The 17,703-nt window shown below is 35.6% G+C and overlaps 1 protein-coding gene across 1 annotated transcript in view; it reads left to right on the top strand.

The window, feature by feature from the left end:
- Nucleotides 1-17,703, top strand: part of ARID2 (AT-rich interaction domain 2) — a 236,290-nt gene that overhangs the window by 187,619 nt on the left and 30,968 nt on the right. The window contains exons 12-15 of the mRNA XM_036759335.1: nt 4,052-4,133; nt 10,840-10,974; nt 11,564-11,760; nt 12,071-14,937. Of these exons, the coding sequence (XP_036615230.1) occupies nt 4,052-4,133; nt 10,840-10,974; nt 11,564-11,760; nt 12,071-14,937 (3,281 nt within the window). The remainder of the gene's footprint in view (nt 1-4,051; nt 4,134-10,839; nt 10,975-11,563; nt 11,761-12,070; nt 14,938-17,703) is intronic.

Raw genomic sequence — 17,703 nt, 5'->3', positions numbered from 1 at the left:
TAGGACATCAGTTACTAAGGGATGTTGTCTCTTTTCATTAAGAACTGATAGGAAAACTAGAAAGCAGTCTGTCAGAAGAGAGCTTACCAGAATTAAAACTCTGTACCACAGTAATCTCTAAAGGGATATATGACCTAAATGTAAAGATTCAGATCATTAAAAAACAAATGACAGGAGAATGGAAGTTCTTACTTTTAACAAGTATAGCTAGAGAAGAAATCAGAGCTAAACAAATAATAGAGGTAATCATAAAAGAAAAAATGGACAATTTTGATTACATGAAATTTTAAAGGTTTTGCATAAACAATCATGTCTGTAATCAGAAGGAAAATGTCAACTGGGGAAAAAATCTCTGGTAATCTGATATTTGAGACAAATGGAGAATTGACACAAATTTATAAGACCAATATTCATTATTGGTAATGGAATATGAATAGAATCATTTTCAAAAGAAAACGTGCACAGTCACCAACTATGAGAGAATGTTCCAAATCACTATTTGTAAGAAAAATGAAAACTAAATCAGCTTACCATTCATATCCTTTTATCCAGGTAATAATAATAATAGTAATAGTTAGCATTTATGTAATATTTCAAAGTTCGCAAAGTACTTTACAAATGTTATCCCATGCTCATAAAAACCTTGAGAGGTAGATGTTATTATTATCATCCCTGTTTTACAGATGAGGAAACTAAGGCATAGAGAAGTTTAAGTGCCCTTCCAGAGGTTACACAGCTAATGAGTGATTGAAGCTGGACTTGAACTCAGGTCTTCCTGATTCCAGGTCTATCACTCTAACCACTTTTCCACATAGCTGACAGCTATCAAATTACTAGGCATATACCAATAAGGTCAATAGCCAAAAGAAAGATTATCATGTATATGAGAAAATAATTTATAGTAGCAATCTTTGGGATATCTGTGAGTACCCATCAACTGGAGAATCTATAAGCAATGGTGTACATGAATGTAATGGAATATTACTGTGGTATGAAATGATGTCTCTGGAGAATAAAATGAAACATGGGATCATTTGTGTGAGTGAATGTAAAGAAACTAGAATCAAAAGAAATATAAACAAAATGTCTGCAAGAATATAAACAACAGCACCACTACTAAATACAGCACAGCTCAGGTCAATTGCAGTGGCCAACCTTAGTCCCAGACAGGTTAGGGAAATATCCCTCCTCTCAGTTGAGGTACTGGGGTACATGTGTGATTTGCTTTGTTGTTTGGGTTTTGCATTGTTTTTTTTTTATGAGAGGATTTGAGGAGAAGGTTTAGCTATTAAATGATTTTGATGTAATGGAAAGACATAAAAATTATTAATGTGAAAAACAGATAAATAAAAGAAATATAAAAATTGGTTCTAACACCAAAATATGTGAGAACCAATGGTATAGTGATTTTACTCCCTGATTTAATTCTTCAAACTGTAAATTATATAAGATCCCTTTTTATTGGTTATATCATAAATGCACTTATTTTACTGTGGCATTAACATTTGGTACTTCTGGTAAATTTGATGCTTCATCATAGGCATCTTCTTTTGTAGATCTCTAGTTCCAGTATCAGTGGCAATTAAAAATTTTTCTTACCATATTTACAATTATTTTTACTAACTTTGGTTTAGTGTGACGGTCAACAGACTGTGAGTAGCGAAACATAGTTTGCGAATTCCTGATCTAGTGTGTCATTATAATAGACTGGACCATATTTGCTGTTAGTATTTTTCATAGTTTATTGCAAAATGAAATCCATACTGGCCGCATACTGGTTAGCTTTTAGTCTGAGTAGCTGTTTATTTGTATGCCCATATACAACTGCTTTTTGAAAAGTAAATATTGAAATAAATGATTTTTATCCTACAGAAGCTTAGAATTTCAGAGAAAAAGTTCCCACTGACTGGATCCCTCAAATGCTATTTAAAATGCCTAGTGTTTGGAATAGCTGAACAATTTTATTCAGTCATATAATGGAAAAGGAATAAGCATTTATTAAACGCTTATGTGCCAGATACAGTGCTAAGTGCCTTACAGATATTATCTTATTTGATATCACAGCAACCCTGCAAGTAGGTACTGTTATTATCCCCATCTTACAGTTGGGAAAACTCAAGTGACATGCCAAGGGCAATACAGCTAGTAAGTGTCCAAGTTTGGATTTAAACTCAGCCTTTTTGACTCCAGGCCCAGTGCTCTATCCACTGTACCACCTAGCTCCCTTGAGTAGACAGATTTCCTTTAATTAGATAGAATTGAGACTCATGATATTTTCTATTGACTTTTTAATTTTATCTTCATTTTGTTGTCGAGATGTGTTTAAATAACACCTTTCTTCTAAAGAGCCTGCTTTGTACTGATAGAATATAAAAAGTGTCAACTCTTTTGGAGTAAGAAGACCAGGGTCCTGGCTCTGCATCTGCCATTTACTAGTTACATGACTGGGCAAGTCACATAAGCTTTCTGTTTTTTTCTTCTATAAAATGGGTATATTTGTTACATATACCTTACAAGGTTGTGAAGATCAAATCAAATGTAAATGTACTTTGTATGCTATAAAGTAATAAATAAATGTGATTTCTTATTATTGCCTAATTAATTGACAAAATAACTTCTTGAGTTGTGTAAGTTATATTACTCATGTTGCAGAATGAGAAATTGAAATATAAAGAGCTTGAGACTTGCTAAAGGTCTGTTGTACATCACTGATGGAAATAAAAATAAAACTATGGGGACTTGAAAATCTTAATTTTCCAAAAAGTTAATAGTTCGTTGCTTACTTTTTTGGAGCACTTCTTTCCTCTAGTTTCAGTTTGTCCTAAAGTTTTTTTATTTCTTTATATTTCAAATTTGCTTTCTCCTAGAGGTTATAGTCCATATTCTCTTAGGGTTTCTAATTCTGTTTTCCCATTTTAACTATGAGATTTTTTAATCTGTTCTATTCAGTTTTTAATGTACTAGCATCTTAATTACTCTACAAAAGTCCTACTCCTGACTTTTCATTATCTAGAGGCAACAGTGGTTAATGCAAGCACTGACAGACTGCCAAATTGGAAAGGTCAGTGGGAAATGTATTGGTTTTTATGTGAGAAACAGACTAGCTAAGGTTCTAGAGATTCATCACTATAGGGTTGGCAAACAAGGTTTTTAAAAAATGTTTTGTTTTCCACAGTGATTCATTATATAGTCTACACAATAAGTTAGAGAGGGGATACTTCTGCAATGCTGGAGGGAATTGCCCATATGAATGAAATCATAGATCCTTCCTGAAATTTGTCGATTATGATTACGTAAATTTCTGATACTGACAATACATATTGAAGTCAGGTTCGGACATATGAAATAGGTAACCCAGTTTGGAGAAGATTTCAGCATAGGCTTTGAGCATAGGAACTCTTTTTTCTCATAATAATGGCATTATTATAGAAGAATGAGAAGAAAAATTGGAGTTCCAGTCAGGAGAGTGATTCTACTTGAAGTTCACTTTGGGGTCAGAACAATTGCCTATGAGCCTTTCCTTGAACTCTGAAATTTGGAGATCATCTAGAAGTATCTTTCATAACCCATCAGATCTCTTTCAAGATAAAAAATTTATACTGCACATTTATAGAATTTTAACGATGACAACATTTGATATGCAGCCTTTAAATATAAGGGTTGATAAATATTTGGGTGAGATTTGTCTTTTTTATTTAGAAACCTTTGTTCTACATAAATATGGGACTGTTGGTAAATGTAAAAACAAAATTTTGTGCTAAATTATAATTTGATCTTATATTCCATTTTGAAATTTTAGCCTTTGGGATTTAATTCTATGGTGTAAGAAGTAAATGTTTATTGAATTAGGTTTTGAAAGAAACTTAGGAAGGTGTTTCATCAAATGTATATCCTTGTGAATACAAAGCTTTTTTTTTTAAATGAAAGCTAAAAAATTCTGATGTTTGCTTTGTTCACTTAGTGCATTATTTTGTGAACTATAACATATAGTGATTTTATTTAGGTAGAAAATCTTAATTATATAGCTAATGTATTGTTTCTTTTTCTGTAGCTTCCAGAGCAGTTGTAGCACAGCATGTTGCTCCACCACCAGGAATAGTGGAAATAGATAGTGAGAAGTTTGCATGTCAGTGGTAAGTGGTGTGGCTCTCTTAAAGCGTTTTCCTTAGAAAGACAAAAGCAAGAAGAAATATAATAATCTGCCATCCAGAATATTTTATTCTAAATTCTTTCTTTATTAGAAGAGAGTAAAATTTGGGGGAAGAAAGGTTATGTAATATCATGTCACTGTTATGTTGAAGTTAATTTGATGGAATATTTTTCAGCCTTCACTATTAAGATGTTTGACTAGAATTTTTTCCCACAAAAATATAATTGAACCATTTTGTTCCTTTTAGTTTTCTAGTAAAATATTTTGTTTCATCTGTAGACAAATAGAATTTACCAAACTAGAGAGTTAGTTTTCCTGGGCAGGCAGGAGACTTTCCCTTGGAGGCACTATGGTGGAGTTGAAAATAGGGCTGGGTAGAAGTCTGAGTTCATATTCTGGTTCTGCCACTTACTACTTGTGTAGGATGATTTGAGGCACTTAGCCTTTCTGGGCCTCAGTTTCCTCACATATAAACTGAGATAGTGTTTCAGCGATCTGGCTAGCAGCTGCTGTGGGAGTGAAAGAGCAACACAAGCCCAACAACAAGCATGCTACCAGCATGCTGCAAAAGTCCAGGTTCTTTTGATCTGCTTTAGTAAGGAAAGCAATGTTAAGGGGTTGACAAGCTTACTTTAATTCAGCGTACAAATTAACCATTCACTTAGTTCAGGGTAAAAAGCCAGCACCCTGAATTCCAGAGCAAATGCAAACAAATTACAAACATTGACAGATAGACCAAATATAATTCATAGTTACCAACATCTAGGTTCAGCCCGGGAGCTCATAACAAGGGCTGGCCCTGAGTCATGCGCGCCACCATGGCTGTGGGTAAGAGCTCCGAAAAAGAGAAAGCCAACTCCTGGTTTTATATCTTTTTCAGGGTCAAGGGTGAGTCATACATGTGACTCACCCATGTGACCTAGAATCGTCACAAAGAGGCGACTTAAACCCAAGTGGTCTAAAAGCCTCTGATGTCCCAAACATGTCACTCAAACTCGTGTGTAAACTAGGCCCTCCCCTGAGGCAAGGAGGTCACCAAGGACTCCCAGATCTAATCAAGGAAACAAAGGCCAAACTCTTCAAGGGCACTTAGTTGAACTGAGTGCTAAGAGCCTATTTTGTTTACCAACACAGATAGACTCAGTGACTAAGAATGCTTCCAATTTTAAATCTATGATTCTGTGAATCTTGATTTTTGGAATAACATAATAAAACCAAATTTTGCAAAATTTCATTTCTTGTAAGAGTGTTGGCATTTATTGCTCAGTGAATTTCTACCTTTTTCTTTTTTATGAATAACACGGGGGTTTTTAAGTTTTATATTAGATGAGTCCCAGGGCACTTGTTTTAATGTGGGCTTAAGCATTGTCTTTATCAGATAAATGACTGATTAAAAACCTGTACTGTTAATGTATCTCACTAGAGTCAGGTATGCTAACATCTAACAGTATAACATATAACATACAACAGTATAACATAACTTGTGAGGAAAGGAGTTGTATCTTATTTTGCCCTATTTAGGTACAACATTTTCCTTTGAGATCTAAATACATGGATACTATGTTGAACTAATTGGGGATAATTTATGTAAATGTATTAGACTATAGTTATAGAAACCCTGTTCTCTATGATCAAATAGCATCCTAAATTCGTTTTCTGTATTGTCTTTCTTTTTGCTTTATTTTTCATGATTCTCCCTGACACCATCTTACTTCTCTTTCTCTCATGATCATCTCTAGCTCATAGGCCTAGGCCTACCACAGTAAGTTCTCCAAAGATGGAAGGGTTGTCTTTTTTGTTGCTGACATAAATGAGCTACATACTTCATCATTAGGAAGTTTTTTGTCTTTTTACATGTGTTTTCAATCACATGATCTACTGGCTCTGGTTAGCTTTCATGCCCAGCCTCCCTCCTGTACCAGGAATTATCTATTTTCTCCTTCCATTCTAGAGCATACCTAGTTTTACTAAATCAGCTTTTTTAGGGAAAGCTACGTGAGAAAAGAAAAATATAATTCCTTCTTGACCTGCATCAGCCAAATACGCTTTGTCCATATTCCTTGTTTTGGATCAGCTACTTATCAACAATAATAATAACTGATATTTGCTTAACAGTTTTAAGGTTTACAAATGCTTTATTAACATTATTATTTGGGGTCTCACAACAGACCTTTGAGGGAGGTACAACTATTAAAATCCCCATTTTGTAGATGAAAAATAGGAGACTTAAGTGATTTGCCCAGGGTTACACTGCTAGTAAGGTAGGATTTGAAACCAAATGTTTCTGACTCTGAATCCAATACTAATTGCTGTAATACATTAAGCTTTTCCCTTTCAAGGAAGGGAGACCTGGTAAAAACTATGTCCTCCTTACCCCATCTATTCTAGGGCTATACTCACTATCAAAGAATATAACAAATTTTGTCATTGAATGAAATAATTTGTGTACTTGACAAACTCTGAAGTGTTATATAAATGTTAGCTATTATGATCATAATGATGAGGCTATTTCCATCCTGTCGATTCACCTATCAATTCAGTAAATATTTATTAAGCACCTACTTCGTACAAGATGCTGTCTTTAAAGTAGCAAACTATGCCCTCTGCTAGACATCCCCTGTAAATCTACTTCCCTCCTCCTCTCTGAATCTCTAAACTTCTACTGGACTCTATTATTGTCCACGCTGCTGGCACCAAATTCAAATAGAAATGGGGGCCACTGATCCATACACAAGCTACATATTGACTTAATTTTAAAATGTAATATTATCTTTATTTGATTGTATTTTTCAGTATTTTGTTAAACATTTCTCATTTACATTTTAATCTGGTTCAGTCATCTGTCAGGAGTTTTATGGGCCTCATCTGGTCTACACAGACTTCAGACCACAGAACAATTGAGTCCATTGAAGGTACTTGCTTTGTGCTAGATTTCACTCAGTCTTCAGTGTACTCTAACTACTGATGCCTGTCTTATAGTCCACAGTATGAATGTTGATCACTTTGAGACTCAGGGCACCTGAACATTCCTTGAGATGGCCATGCATATTTATTTATTAGATCTAAAGTAAGTATAGACCCAGGGCAGCTAGGTTGCATAGTAGATAGCATTCCAAGTGAGGAGGATTCATCTTCCTGAGTTCAAATCTGGACTTAGACACTTAACTAGCTGTTTGACTCTGGGCAAGTCACTTAACCTTATTTGCCTCAATTTCCTCATCTGTAAAATAAAGCTGGAGAAGAAAATAGCACATCACTCCAGTACCTTTGTGTTTGCTAAGAAAACCCTAAATAGTGTTATGAAGTGTTGGACACAACTGAAAATGACTGAAGAACAACAAAGATAGTATACTTCATAACGTTTGCAACAAATGGTTCAGTATTCATTTCTCTTCCATGCTAAGACCAATACATCCTGATTGTAGGTATTCACTAGTGGTTCCCATATCATAGCATCACATTTAGAAAAGGTAGCTGATGGGAAAGTAGACTTTCTGAACCAACTGCATTTTACATAAATGGTCCCTAAAGAAAACTAGCTAGACTATCTTCTAGAAGTGCTTGCTCAGGAGAGAGACTTAGTACTTTAAAAGGACAATTGTAAGTTACCTTGATTTCGTTTGTAATCTATATGGTTCACCTTGACAAGCCCCTATCCATTTGAACCTGGGAATCAACCCAAATTTCACCTTTATTAATCAGTACATTCTCACTCTGACCTGATGGCACAAATGTCTTACTCTTCTTGGGTCACAGAAATGGAAAGGCAGGTGCTGTGTTTCTCTGAAAAAAAAGTTGCAGATCTTTCTGTTTACCTGTATATCAACCACTAGAAAGACATGTTAACAAAAGCGGAAGTTGTACACAATTTGAATGTGCAGCTTGAGTCTTTTAACCCCTTTGGCTAAGATAACAGTATGCTCAGGAACCTTTTTCATTAGACCAACTCATCTCAAGGCCTAAATTGATCAAAGTGTACATTCCATTACCACTTCAACTTTGTCATCTACCCATTTCCAAATTCTAAATTCTCAAAGGGGTTACTTAAATTCCCTTTCTTCCTCCTGTAAGGCATTAATATGATGCTTCTGTATAGTTCTTTAAGTGGTTGTTCAGCCAGTGATGATGATGATGATGATGATGACAACTACAGTGATACTATTTTTGTGCAGCACTATAGTGATTCATAATCTTCAGGTCATTTCTAATGGATTATCTCATTAGTTAAGCACAATTCATATAGGGTTGGCAGAATCTTGTGGTTCCCTCCCCCCCGCCCCCCTTGCAAGCTTTTGTAAGCTTTACCTGTATTGAATGATAGCAGGCAATATCAAAGCTCTTTACACCCTTTGACTTAAGTTCTGTGGGACTACCTTTTTCTAAGAATTCTTCTAGCTGTCTAGAAAATTGCATTTCTTTCCGTTAAAACCCTTCTGTATCATCCTGTTTCTAGCTGATATTTTTATCCCAATGCAACTCTTGCAACACAACCGCAACTATAGATTTCTAGATACTTTTACCTAATTATGCTTAGGACAGGCTTTATTTCTTTTTACATACTTTCATAAAGCATGTCTTGGGTCTAGATTTCCATAGAGAATTTCCTTTAGATCTGGGTATTTTCAACATAATATCTTTCTTTATCTTCCAATATTGTAGCTTCATAATCCTCTAGTATAACAGTTGACAGAAAAAAAAAAAACTTTTCTTTTTGGAGAACTCATAGCCCTTTACACTATTTACATAGTTATTTAACAAGTTTTTTTTTTTTTTTTGCCAAAAATTTGTTTTTCTCCTCTTCCCTTGTGAGACTGAGACTGGGTCCCCTTTAACATCTTATTTCCATGTCTAGTCCTGAATCAGGATTGAAAGAATTGAATAGGCCTTAAAAAGATGCTAATAGCAGGGAATGGAGATGCAGTGGGTTACCTAAATGGGGCTACCAAGAGAGAAGCTAATAGACTTCTCAAGACTCCAAAAAGCATAGGTGAAATGGTTAACTTAATATCCACCAGTGAAAACTATCTCAATGGTCAAGTAGAGTTTTCCAGATGTTTCTGCCTTTGACCACCTGTTATTTTCTCATCTTAAAAAATTTATCCCTTCATTCCTCCTAACTACATTATCCTAGTTTTCCATTATGCTTTGTAAAACCTCTTCCACCAGAAAAGTATTTAACTGCACCTTTTAACATTTCTATCTAAAGGCAAAATCTTCTTAATCTTTTTGATATATTCCATCACTGTAGGCCCCTCATCCTTCCCAACAACAAAAAGAATATGGGGATGGGGGAACATGGCATAGATGTACAGAAGAGATAAAAAGGCATAAGTGATACTCACCTTTGAGAAAATATTGCCTGCCTCATTTTGTGATTGTTGATTTATTATGTTTAGCATGTTCAAAGTTGTGATATTATACTCTTAATACGCATTAAGCCTACTATAGATATCTCATGAAAGTCTTTAAAAACAACAGCAGAGGAAAAGAATTAGGAAAATTGTACTAACCATTTACTACCGCACAAGATTCTTTGACTAGAAAGACATGGACAAAATAGAATCTCTTTGGCACAGCACGTATCCTTTCTTTTATTCAGCACCTGATTTATGAGTAGTGCTAAAGAATGACTAAAATTATTGCACTATAGCTTTTATTCAGTTCACTCCACAAATTCAAATAATAGATGCCAATTGGGCTGTAATCTGCATACAGTTGGTCCCAAGTTCCGTGTCATATATATCAATGATAGTTGGTCCAGCTTTCTTCCCCAGAGTCTTTTATTTTGTAAAGTTTCTCCATTTACAAGTAAGGTCCTCACACTAAAACTCCATAAGACAGCCAGTTGTTTATTGTGAAATGTTGTTGTGATGAATACCTTGTCAAAAATCACATTCCTACAGTTGTCAGGAGCCAGAGATGAGACAGAAGAGCTCCTTTTTCTTCAGTGCAGTGAATTTGCAAGCAGAAAGGAGAGTTTTGAACCTTGTAGGGTTAAATACATACTCTTTCCTCCTACTAAAGGCAATTGAGGTATTTTGTTTTAGTGTGTAGTTTAGAAGCTTGAGTGAATTAAATAGACATTATTGGGCTTTGATTGGTATGTTTGAAATTGAATGAAGTAAGGAGAATTCCACCTTGCTAATAAAATAATAAAGCTGTGGAGAGCTTAAGCTTAGCTCAATTTTCCTTTCTTTTTCCCAACCTGCAGTGGAATAATACAGTCAGGAAAAGAGAGTAATTATTATATGAACACAGGGACCATTAGTTTTGTGAAATTCATTGTAACAGGATCAACAAAGTACCATAAAAATGGCCCTTTTCTGCCGTGTGAAAATAGATTTGCAATATAAAACTACCCTTTGTTTTTGGTACAATGGGATTTTACTTGTATTATAAAATTAAACAAGCAAGCCACCATACCTCTTTGTTCCTTAATTCTCCCATCTGTAAAATGAAGATTTTGACTAAGTAGCCCCAAAGATCTTTTAGAACTCTAAATCCTAGGAAAATAAATGGTTAGTCTATTTCTGTATATTAGTGCGGTTCAAAGCCACTCAGTACTTTGAGAAGCAAAATTGTTTACTTATTTGAAATTTGGTACTAAGTTTTGACATTATTATTGAATTATTTCAGTCTTTTAAAATAGGATCCTGAACTTAGTGTTAATTGTTCCTGTCCGCTTTTAGGTTGAATGCACATTTTGAAGTGAATTCAGATTGTTCAGTCTCTCGAGCAGAAATGTACTCTGAATACCTTTCAACCTGTAGTAAATTAGCCCGTGGTGGAATCCTGACGTCAACTGGATTTTATAAATGCCTTCGGTAGGATCTATGGTCTATACTTAAATAAAATTGTCAAGATTTATCATATTTTTGGATTACTGTTACGGTTCCCTGGAGGGGAAAATCCCAAATTTTTGTTCAGTTTAAAGCTCATCAGTATCTGGAATCTTATATTGCTATATAGAAGATAGGTAGAATTGAAACTTTATGGATAAGGTTTTAATTATAGTATTTGATTGAATATTACAAGACTTTTAAAAGTAAGGAATTCAGTCTAATTTAGTTTGTTTCCATTATAATAGTAATCTTTTAAAAACTTTATTCTTCTAGAAATGTAATACTTTTAAAATTGCATCATAGCAAGAATTTTACAAAATCCAATCAAATTTTCTTAATAAGTTTTCCTAAGTCAAAAATTAGAGACCATTTTCCAGTACTTTCCTTTTCTTGTTTATTTGTTTTTGTTTTGTTTTATTTTTTACAAAAATGACTGTAGTTATGGCAGATATAATGAATGTCCAGTATTTCTAATACAACAGCATATTGTTCTACTTTGAGCTTTGTTAAAAAATCTTGTGGAAAATTAGTGGTGTTTCTTAAAGGTAATAAACATACTTGTGTTTGACAGAACGGTCTTTCCAAATCATACAGTGAAGAGAGTGGAGGATCCAAATAACAATGGGCAGGCACATATACATGTAGTAGGAGTAAAACGGAGGGCAATACCACTTCCCATTCAGATGTACTATCAGCAACAACCAACTTCTACACCTGTGGTCCGTGTTGAGTCTGTTCCAGATGTGTCTCCGACTCCTTCACCAGCAGGTTTTAACTTATTATTATATTTTGAATTGAAGTTAACTAAATTATAAATCTAAAGCAAAAACCAGCAAACTGATTATAAAATAAGTTTTGTTATGACTTTTGCAAAGTTATAGAATGCTTCTTTAGCTTATAGTTTTGTGAGATTAATTACACGTATCAAGATGGTTTCACTTGAAACTTGTCACAAATCGTTTACCATATTAAAACCTAATAGCTACATCTTTTTTTCAGTTGCATGGAAGGATGAATTCTTGCTTAATGTTTGAGTCATTTGATTCCTTAGTTTGATTTGCTTTTCCTCTATTTTTAGGAATTCCACATGGACCACAAACTATAGGAAACCATTTTCAGCGGACTCCTGTTAACAACCAGTCTTCAAATTTGACTGCAACACAAATGTCTTTTCCAATCCAAGGTGTGCATACTGTGGCACAGACTGTTTCTAGAATTCCACCAAATCCTTCAGTTCATACCCAGCAGCAACAAAATGCTACAGTGACTGTCATACAAAATAAAGCTCCAATTTCTTGTGAAGTAGTTAAGGCTGCAGTAATTCAGAATACTATTCCCCAAACAGTTTCTGGTAGTATTGCTGTTGGTGGTGGAGCAGCACAGGCCTCTATTGTTCAGAATCATAATACAGGACCACAACCAGTGACTGTTGTCAGTTCTCAAACATTGCTTCATCATCCTCCTGTGATTCAGCAGCAATCTCCACTACATGCAGTAGTACCAGGACAAATATCCTCGGGCACTCCTGTTACAGTAATTCAACAAGCTGTACCACAGAGCCATATATTTGGCAGAGTACAGAACATACCAGCATGCCCTTCAACTGTTTCACAAGGTCAACAGTTAATCACCACATCATCCCAACCTGTGCAAACTTCATCTCAACAGTCATCTTCTAACAACCAGCAGCAAGACACTGTCATCATTACACCCCAGCAATATGTAACAACTTCGGCATCCAATATCGTCTCTGCTACTTCAGTACAAAGTTTCCAAGTAGCAGCTGGCCAAATGGTTACGATAGCTGGAGTACCAAGTCCACAAACCTCCAGGGTAGGATTTCAGAACATTGCACCAAAACCCCTCCCTTCTCAGCAAGTTACATCAACGGTGGTACAGCAACCCATCCAGCAGCCACAACAGCAAACTCAACAGAGTGTAGTGATTGTGAGCCAGACAGCTCAGCAAGGTCAAACATACGCACCAGCCATTCACCAAATTGTTCTTGCTAATCCAACTACGATCCCAGCTAGTCAAACAGTCCAGTTACCTGGACAGCCAAACTTAACTCCATCTTCTTCACCATCACCTGGACCAGTTACAAATAGCCAAGTCCCGACTGCTATGTCATCTCCGCCTTCTACTCCTCAGTCCCAGGGACCTCCTCCAACTGTCAGTCAGATGCTATCTGTGAAAAGGCAGCAGCAACAGCAACATTCACCGGCATCTCAACCACAGCAGGTACAAGTACAAGTTCAGCAGCCACAACAGGTACAAATGCAAGTTCAGCCACAGCAGACTAACACAGGAGTTGGTCAGCCTGCCTCTGGTGAATCTAGTCTGATAAAACAGTTACTGCTTCCAAAGAGAGGTCCTTCCACTCCAGGTGGTAAACTTATACTCCCAGCTCCACAGATTCCTCCTCCTAATAATGCAAGAGCTCCTAGCCCTCAGGTGGTTTATCAGGTGACCAATAACCAAACACCAGGTTTTGGAGTACAAGGACAGTCTCAAGGTCAGCAGCTGTTGGTTGGGCAGCAAAATGTTCAGCTGGTACAAAGTGCAATCCCACCACCAGCGGGAGTACAGACAGTTCCTATCTCTAACTTACAAATATTACCAGGCCCACTGATCTCAAATAGTCCAGCAACTATTTTCCAAGGGACTTCTGGCAACCAGGTTACCATAACAGTTGTGCCAAATACTAGTTTTGCTACTGCAACTGTGAGTCAGGGAAATGCAACTCAGATCATTGCTCCAGCAGGGATTACCATGAGTGGAACACAAACAGGAGTTGGACTTCAGGTGCAAACACTTCCAGCTACTCAAGCACCTCCAGCTGGACAATCATCATGTGCTACTGCTGCTGCTCCCCCATTTAAAGGTGATAAAATAATTTGCCAAAAGGAGGAGGAAGCAAAGGAAGCAACAGGTTTACATGTTCATGAACGTAAAATAGAAGTCATGGAAAACCCATCCTGCCGAAAAGGAGTTGCAAACACCAGCAATGGGGATACAAAAGAAAATGAAATAGAGGTGGGAAGTCTTTTAAATGGGAGAAAGTATAGTGACTCAAGTCTACCTCCTTCAAACTCAGGGAAAAGTCAAAATGAGACCGCCCAGTGCTCACAGATCAGTAATGGGCCATCATTAGATTTGGGTGAGAATGGAGCTCCTGGAAAGCAGAACTTGGAACAAATGGATACACAGGAATTCAAAAGTGATTTGAAGAAACCCCTAGTTAATGGAATCTGTGATTTTGATAAAGGAGATGGTTCTCATTTAAGCAAAAACATTCCAAATCACAAAACTTCCAATCATGTGGGAAATGGTGAGATATCTCCAGTGGAACAAGGGAATCTAGATGCCACTCAGCAAGATACTGCCAAAGGTGATCAAATAGAAAGAATTTCTAATGGACCTGTATTAACTTTGGGTGGGACACCATCTGTAAGCAGTATACAGGAGGCCACAAATGTGATAACACAGCAACTTAGTGGTACCAACACTGATTTACCTAATGGACCTTTAGCTTCAAATTTGAGTTCAGACGTGCCTCAGCAACGCCCAAGTGTGGTTGTCTCACCACACACTGCAGCCTCTGTTATACAGGGACATCCAATCATAGCAGTACCCCACTCAGGATCTAGAGCGTCCCAATCTCCCTTATCATCTGAAGTTCGGTCTACTAATGGCACAGCAGAATGCAAAACTGTAAAGAGACCAGCAGAGGATATTGATAGGGAAACAGTTCCAGGAATTCCAAATAAAGTAGGAGTTAGAATTGTTACAATCAGTGACCCCAATAATGCTGGCTGTAGTGCAACAATGGTTGCAGTACCAGCAGGAGCGGATCCAAGCACTGTAGCTAAAGTAGCAATAGAAAGTGCTGTTCACCAAAAGCAGCAGCATCCACCAACATATGTACAGAATATAGCCACGCAGGTATGTTCACTCTCCTGTTTCTTTTATCATTAAAATTGTGATGGCTTTTTATTAATTTTCTAAAAATTGTTTGGCAGTATAGTCATTAGTTAATCTGTCGTTTTCTCCTATCTAGCCTTGAAAACTTGTACAGTTATAATGTTTTAGTGCAAATATATGTCAAAACTGCTGTGCTTTTTTTTTTCTTCCAGTTCTCATTGCTGTCATACGTGGTTTTAAAGTCAGATGGTTTTAAAGTTAATTGCACATAATTTAAAGAACTTCTTTAATTTTTTTCTCCTAATGCTGATGAAACAAACTCATGTATCTTAGCTTTTGGAAAAGTGATTGTCCAGGTACAGGTGCTTTAAAATCTTTATTTTCTCACAAGGTTTTTTTTTTTCTTATTTTGCAAATAGCACCAAAACTTTTTTTCTTGTGTTTAATTTCTTCATTTTGAAGTATATTTATGTAAGTAACTTGTTTGCCAACCTCTTTGTATAATGAATCCCATAGAGGTCACATTATTTTGTATTTTTTAAAAAATGCTCCCAAATTCCTTCTTGATATCCTCATATATTAAATACATTATAAATAGCTATACTTACTATCTTGAACTTAGACATCACTGTCCTCTAAGCAGTATCATCATAGTAATTTTTGTTATTTTATTGCTCTTCTCTGATTCTCAAGTTTCTGCTATGTCTGCCATAATGTTTTCCATCGAAGTTGTGAAGAACTTAGTGTAAGAAAACATTCTCTGATTAAATTATATCTATCCAGAAATTCTGGGATCACATTCAGGTTATGAAAGTTAAGATAGTTGAAATATTTTATCTGTTGCAATGTGGGTCTTGCTTAGGCCCTGGTTCTTAAATGCTCAGGTTTAACCCCATCTTATCATTACCTCATGATTTTACTCCCTTCCTGCTAGTGCCAAACCTGACTGACCTATTCTAGTTTGGCTTTCTGATTGCCATTAGTAATTTCAAAAATGTTAATAATCACTCTCAACAATGGGCCAAAGTTGGACCTTGTAGGTATAGAAAGAACAGTAGGAGATAAAGTAACATCACAATGCCATATTTAAGAAGCTCCTTTCCTGTAGCATGTTGGATAACATTACTTGTAATCATGACATGATTCTAACTAATGTTTTGTGCAGTGCATACAGATGTGCAGATACAGATTACATATACAGATATGTTTTTATATGCATATATATTTTTCTAAATTTTTTAAAGCACTAAAATAGTCTAGTTATTTTTTAACAGGTGCTACAAATTAGTTAATAATTGGTGAATACTAACTTTTCTCCTCAAACTAGATTTTCTTTCAAGTTGAGTCTTTTCAGCTTATAAAAAAATTGATAAAGCTTTAGTCACTATATTTATCATTCTGTATTTACCCATTTTCCAGTTTATTTGCATGGTACTCTCTCTGTTCTAGTCTCACAGAATTGTTAATGATCCCAAGAGGATAGTAGGGATCTAAAAATTTGTGATAATTAACAAACATAACCAATTTTAAGAAGACCCCCATATAAGATAATTTATTGAACCTTAATTTTCATGTCTTTATCTCTCTCTGAATATATTCAGTTTTAATAACTCAACATCATAAGGATTATTGATACATTCCTAAATTAGCTATAAGTAATTATGAAAAATTACCTTTAGGAAATTTGGGTTTATAATTTTCTTATTATAAAGTTTTAGAACTTCCAAAACAACTTTACTGTGTCCATGCATTGTGTGTGTGTGTGTGTGTGTGTGTGTGTGTGTGTGTGTTTGTGTGAGCGAGAGAGTGTATGTATAAGAGAGAGAGAGGGAGGCAAAGAAACAGGTACTCATTAATGGTAGAATAGTAAACTTGTAGGATCTTGTTAGAGAACAGTTTGAATAGTGCAGTTTGAAAAGTTACATTCATTATGTTCTTAAGGCTTTACCTCCATAAAGTTTTTCTCTAGTATGAAATCTCAGAATGAGAATCACACATTGTCAGAGTTGGAAAGGACCTCAGCAGCTATCCAGTTCTGATATATCTAGATATAGTCAGCAGATGTCTCCATGAAGTTATCATTCAGGCTTTGCCTAAATACATCCATTGAAAGGTAACCTGCAACCACCTAAACTAGTACTGTTTGTCATTTGAAAAAACTAATTGCCATCTGGTTTTTCCTTATTACATCAAGCCAATTTTGCATTTAAAACTTCACTCATTGTTCACAATTCCACCCTCTGGAGTCAAACCAACCAAATCTAACTTCTTTACCATATCTGAAAATAGCTATTGTATCCCTTTGTAAATTTTCTCTTCTCTAGCCTAAATATTCCCTGTTCTTTCAACTAATACACATATGATATGATCTAGAGGCCATTTGCTATCTTAATTGCCCTCTTCTAGGCACTTTTAAACTTATCCATGTCCTTGCCAAAGTGCAGTTCGAAGAATTAAAGTTCATTTAAAACAATAGGTATTTAAGGCATTGGTGCCTTTTAAACTTTCACCTGTTATACTTAGCACATATACATTATATGCAAGTTTTATTCACTGTTATCATTTGAAAATGTATTCTTAAACTGTAGTTTGCTTGTCGCAATTTTTTAAATGGTTAAAATTAAAATAAATATGTCAGTTATCACTCGTGGAGAAATCATACCTTGATTCAAACTTAGAAAACAGAAAACACCAAATAGAACAACACGGAAAGTAAAGATAAAAGATATTTAAACTCGCTTCAGCTTATATTTTTCATTGTGAAGAGATGTTTCCTAAACAAGTAAC

This window comes from Trichosurus vulpecula, chromosome 5, assembly GCF_011100635.1.
Source record: "Trichosurus vulpecula isolate mTriVul1 chromosome 5, mTriVul1.pri, whole genome shotgun sequence".
NCBI classification, from domain to species: domain Eukaryota; kingdom Metazoa; phylum Chordata; class Mammalia; order Diprotodontia; family Phalangeridae; genus Trichosurus; species Trichosurus vulpecula.
The sequence above is the reverse complement of the archived record's forward strand: the minus strand, read 5'-3'. Positions and strand labels throughout refer to the sequence as shown.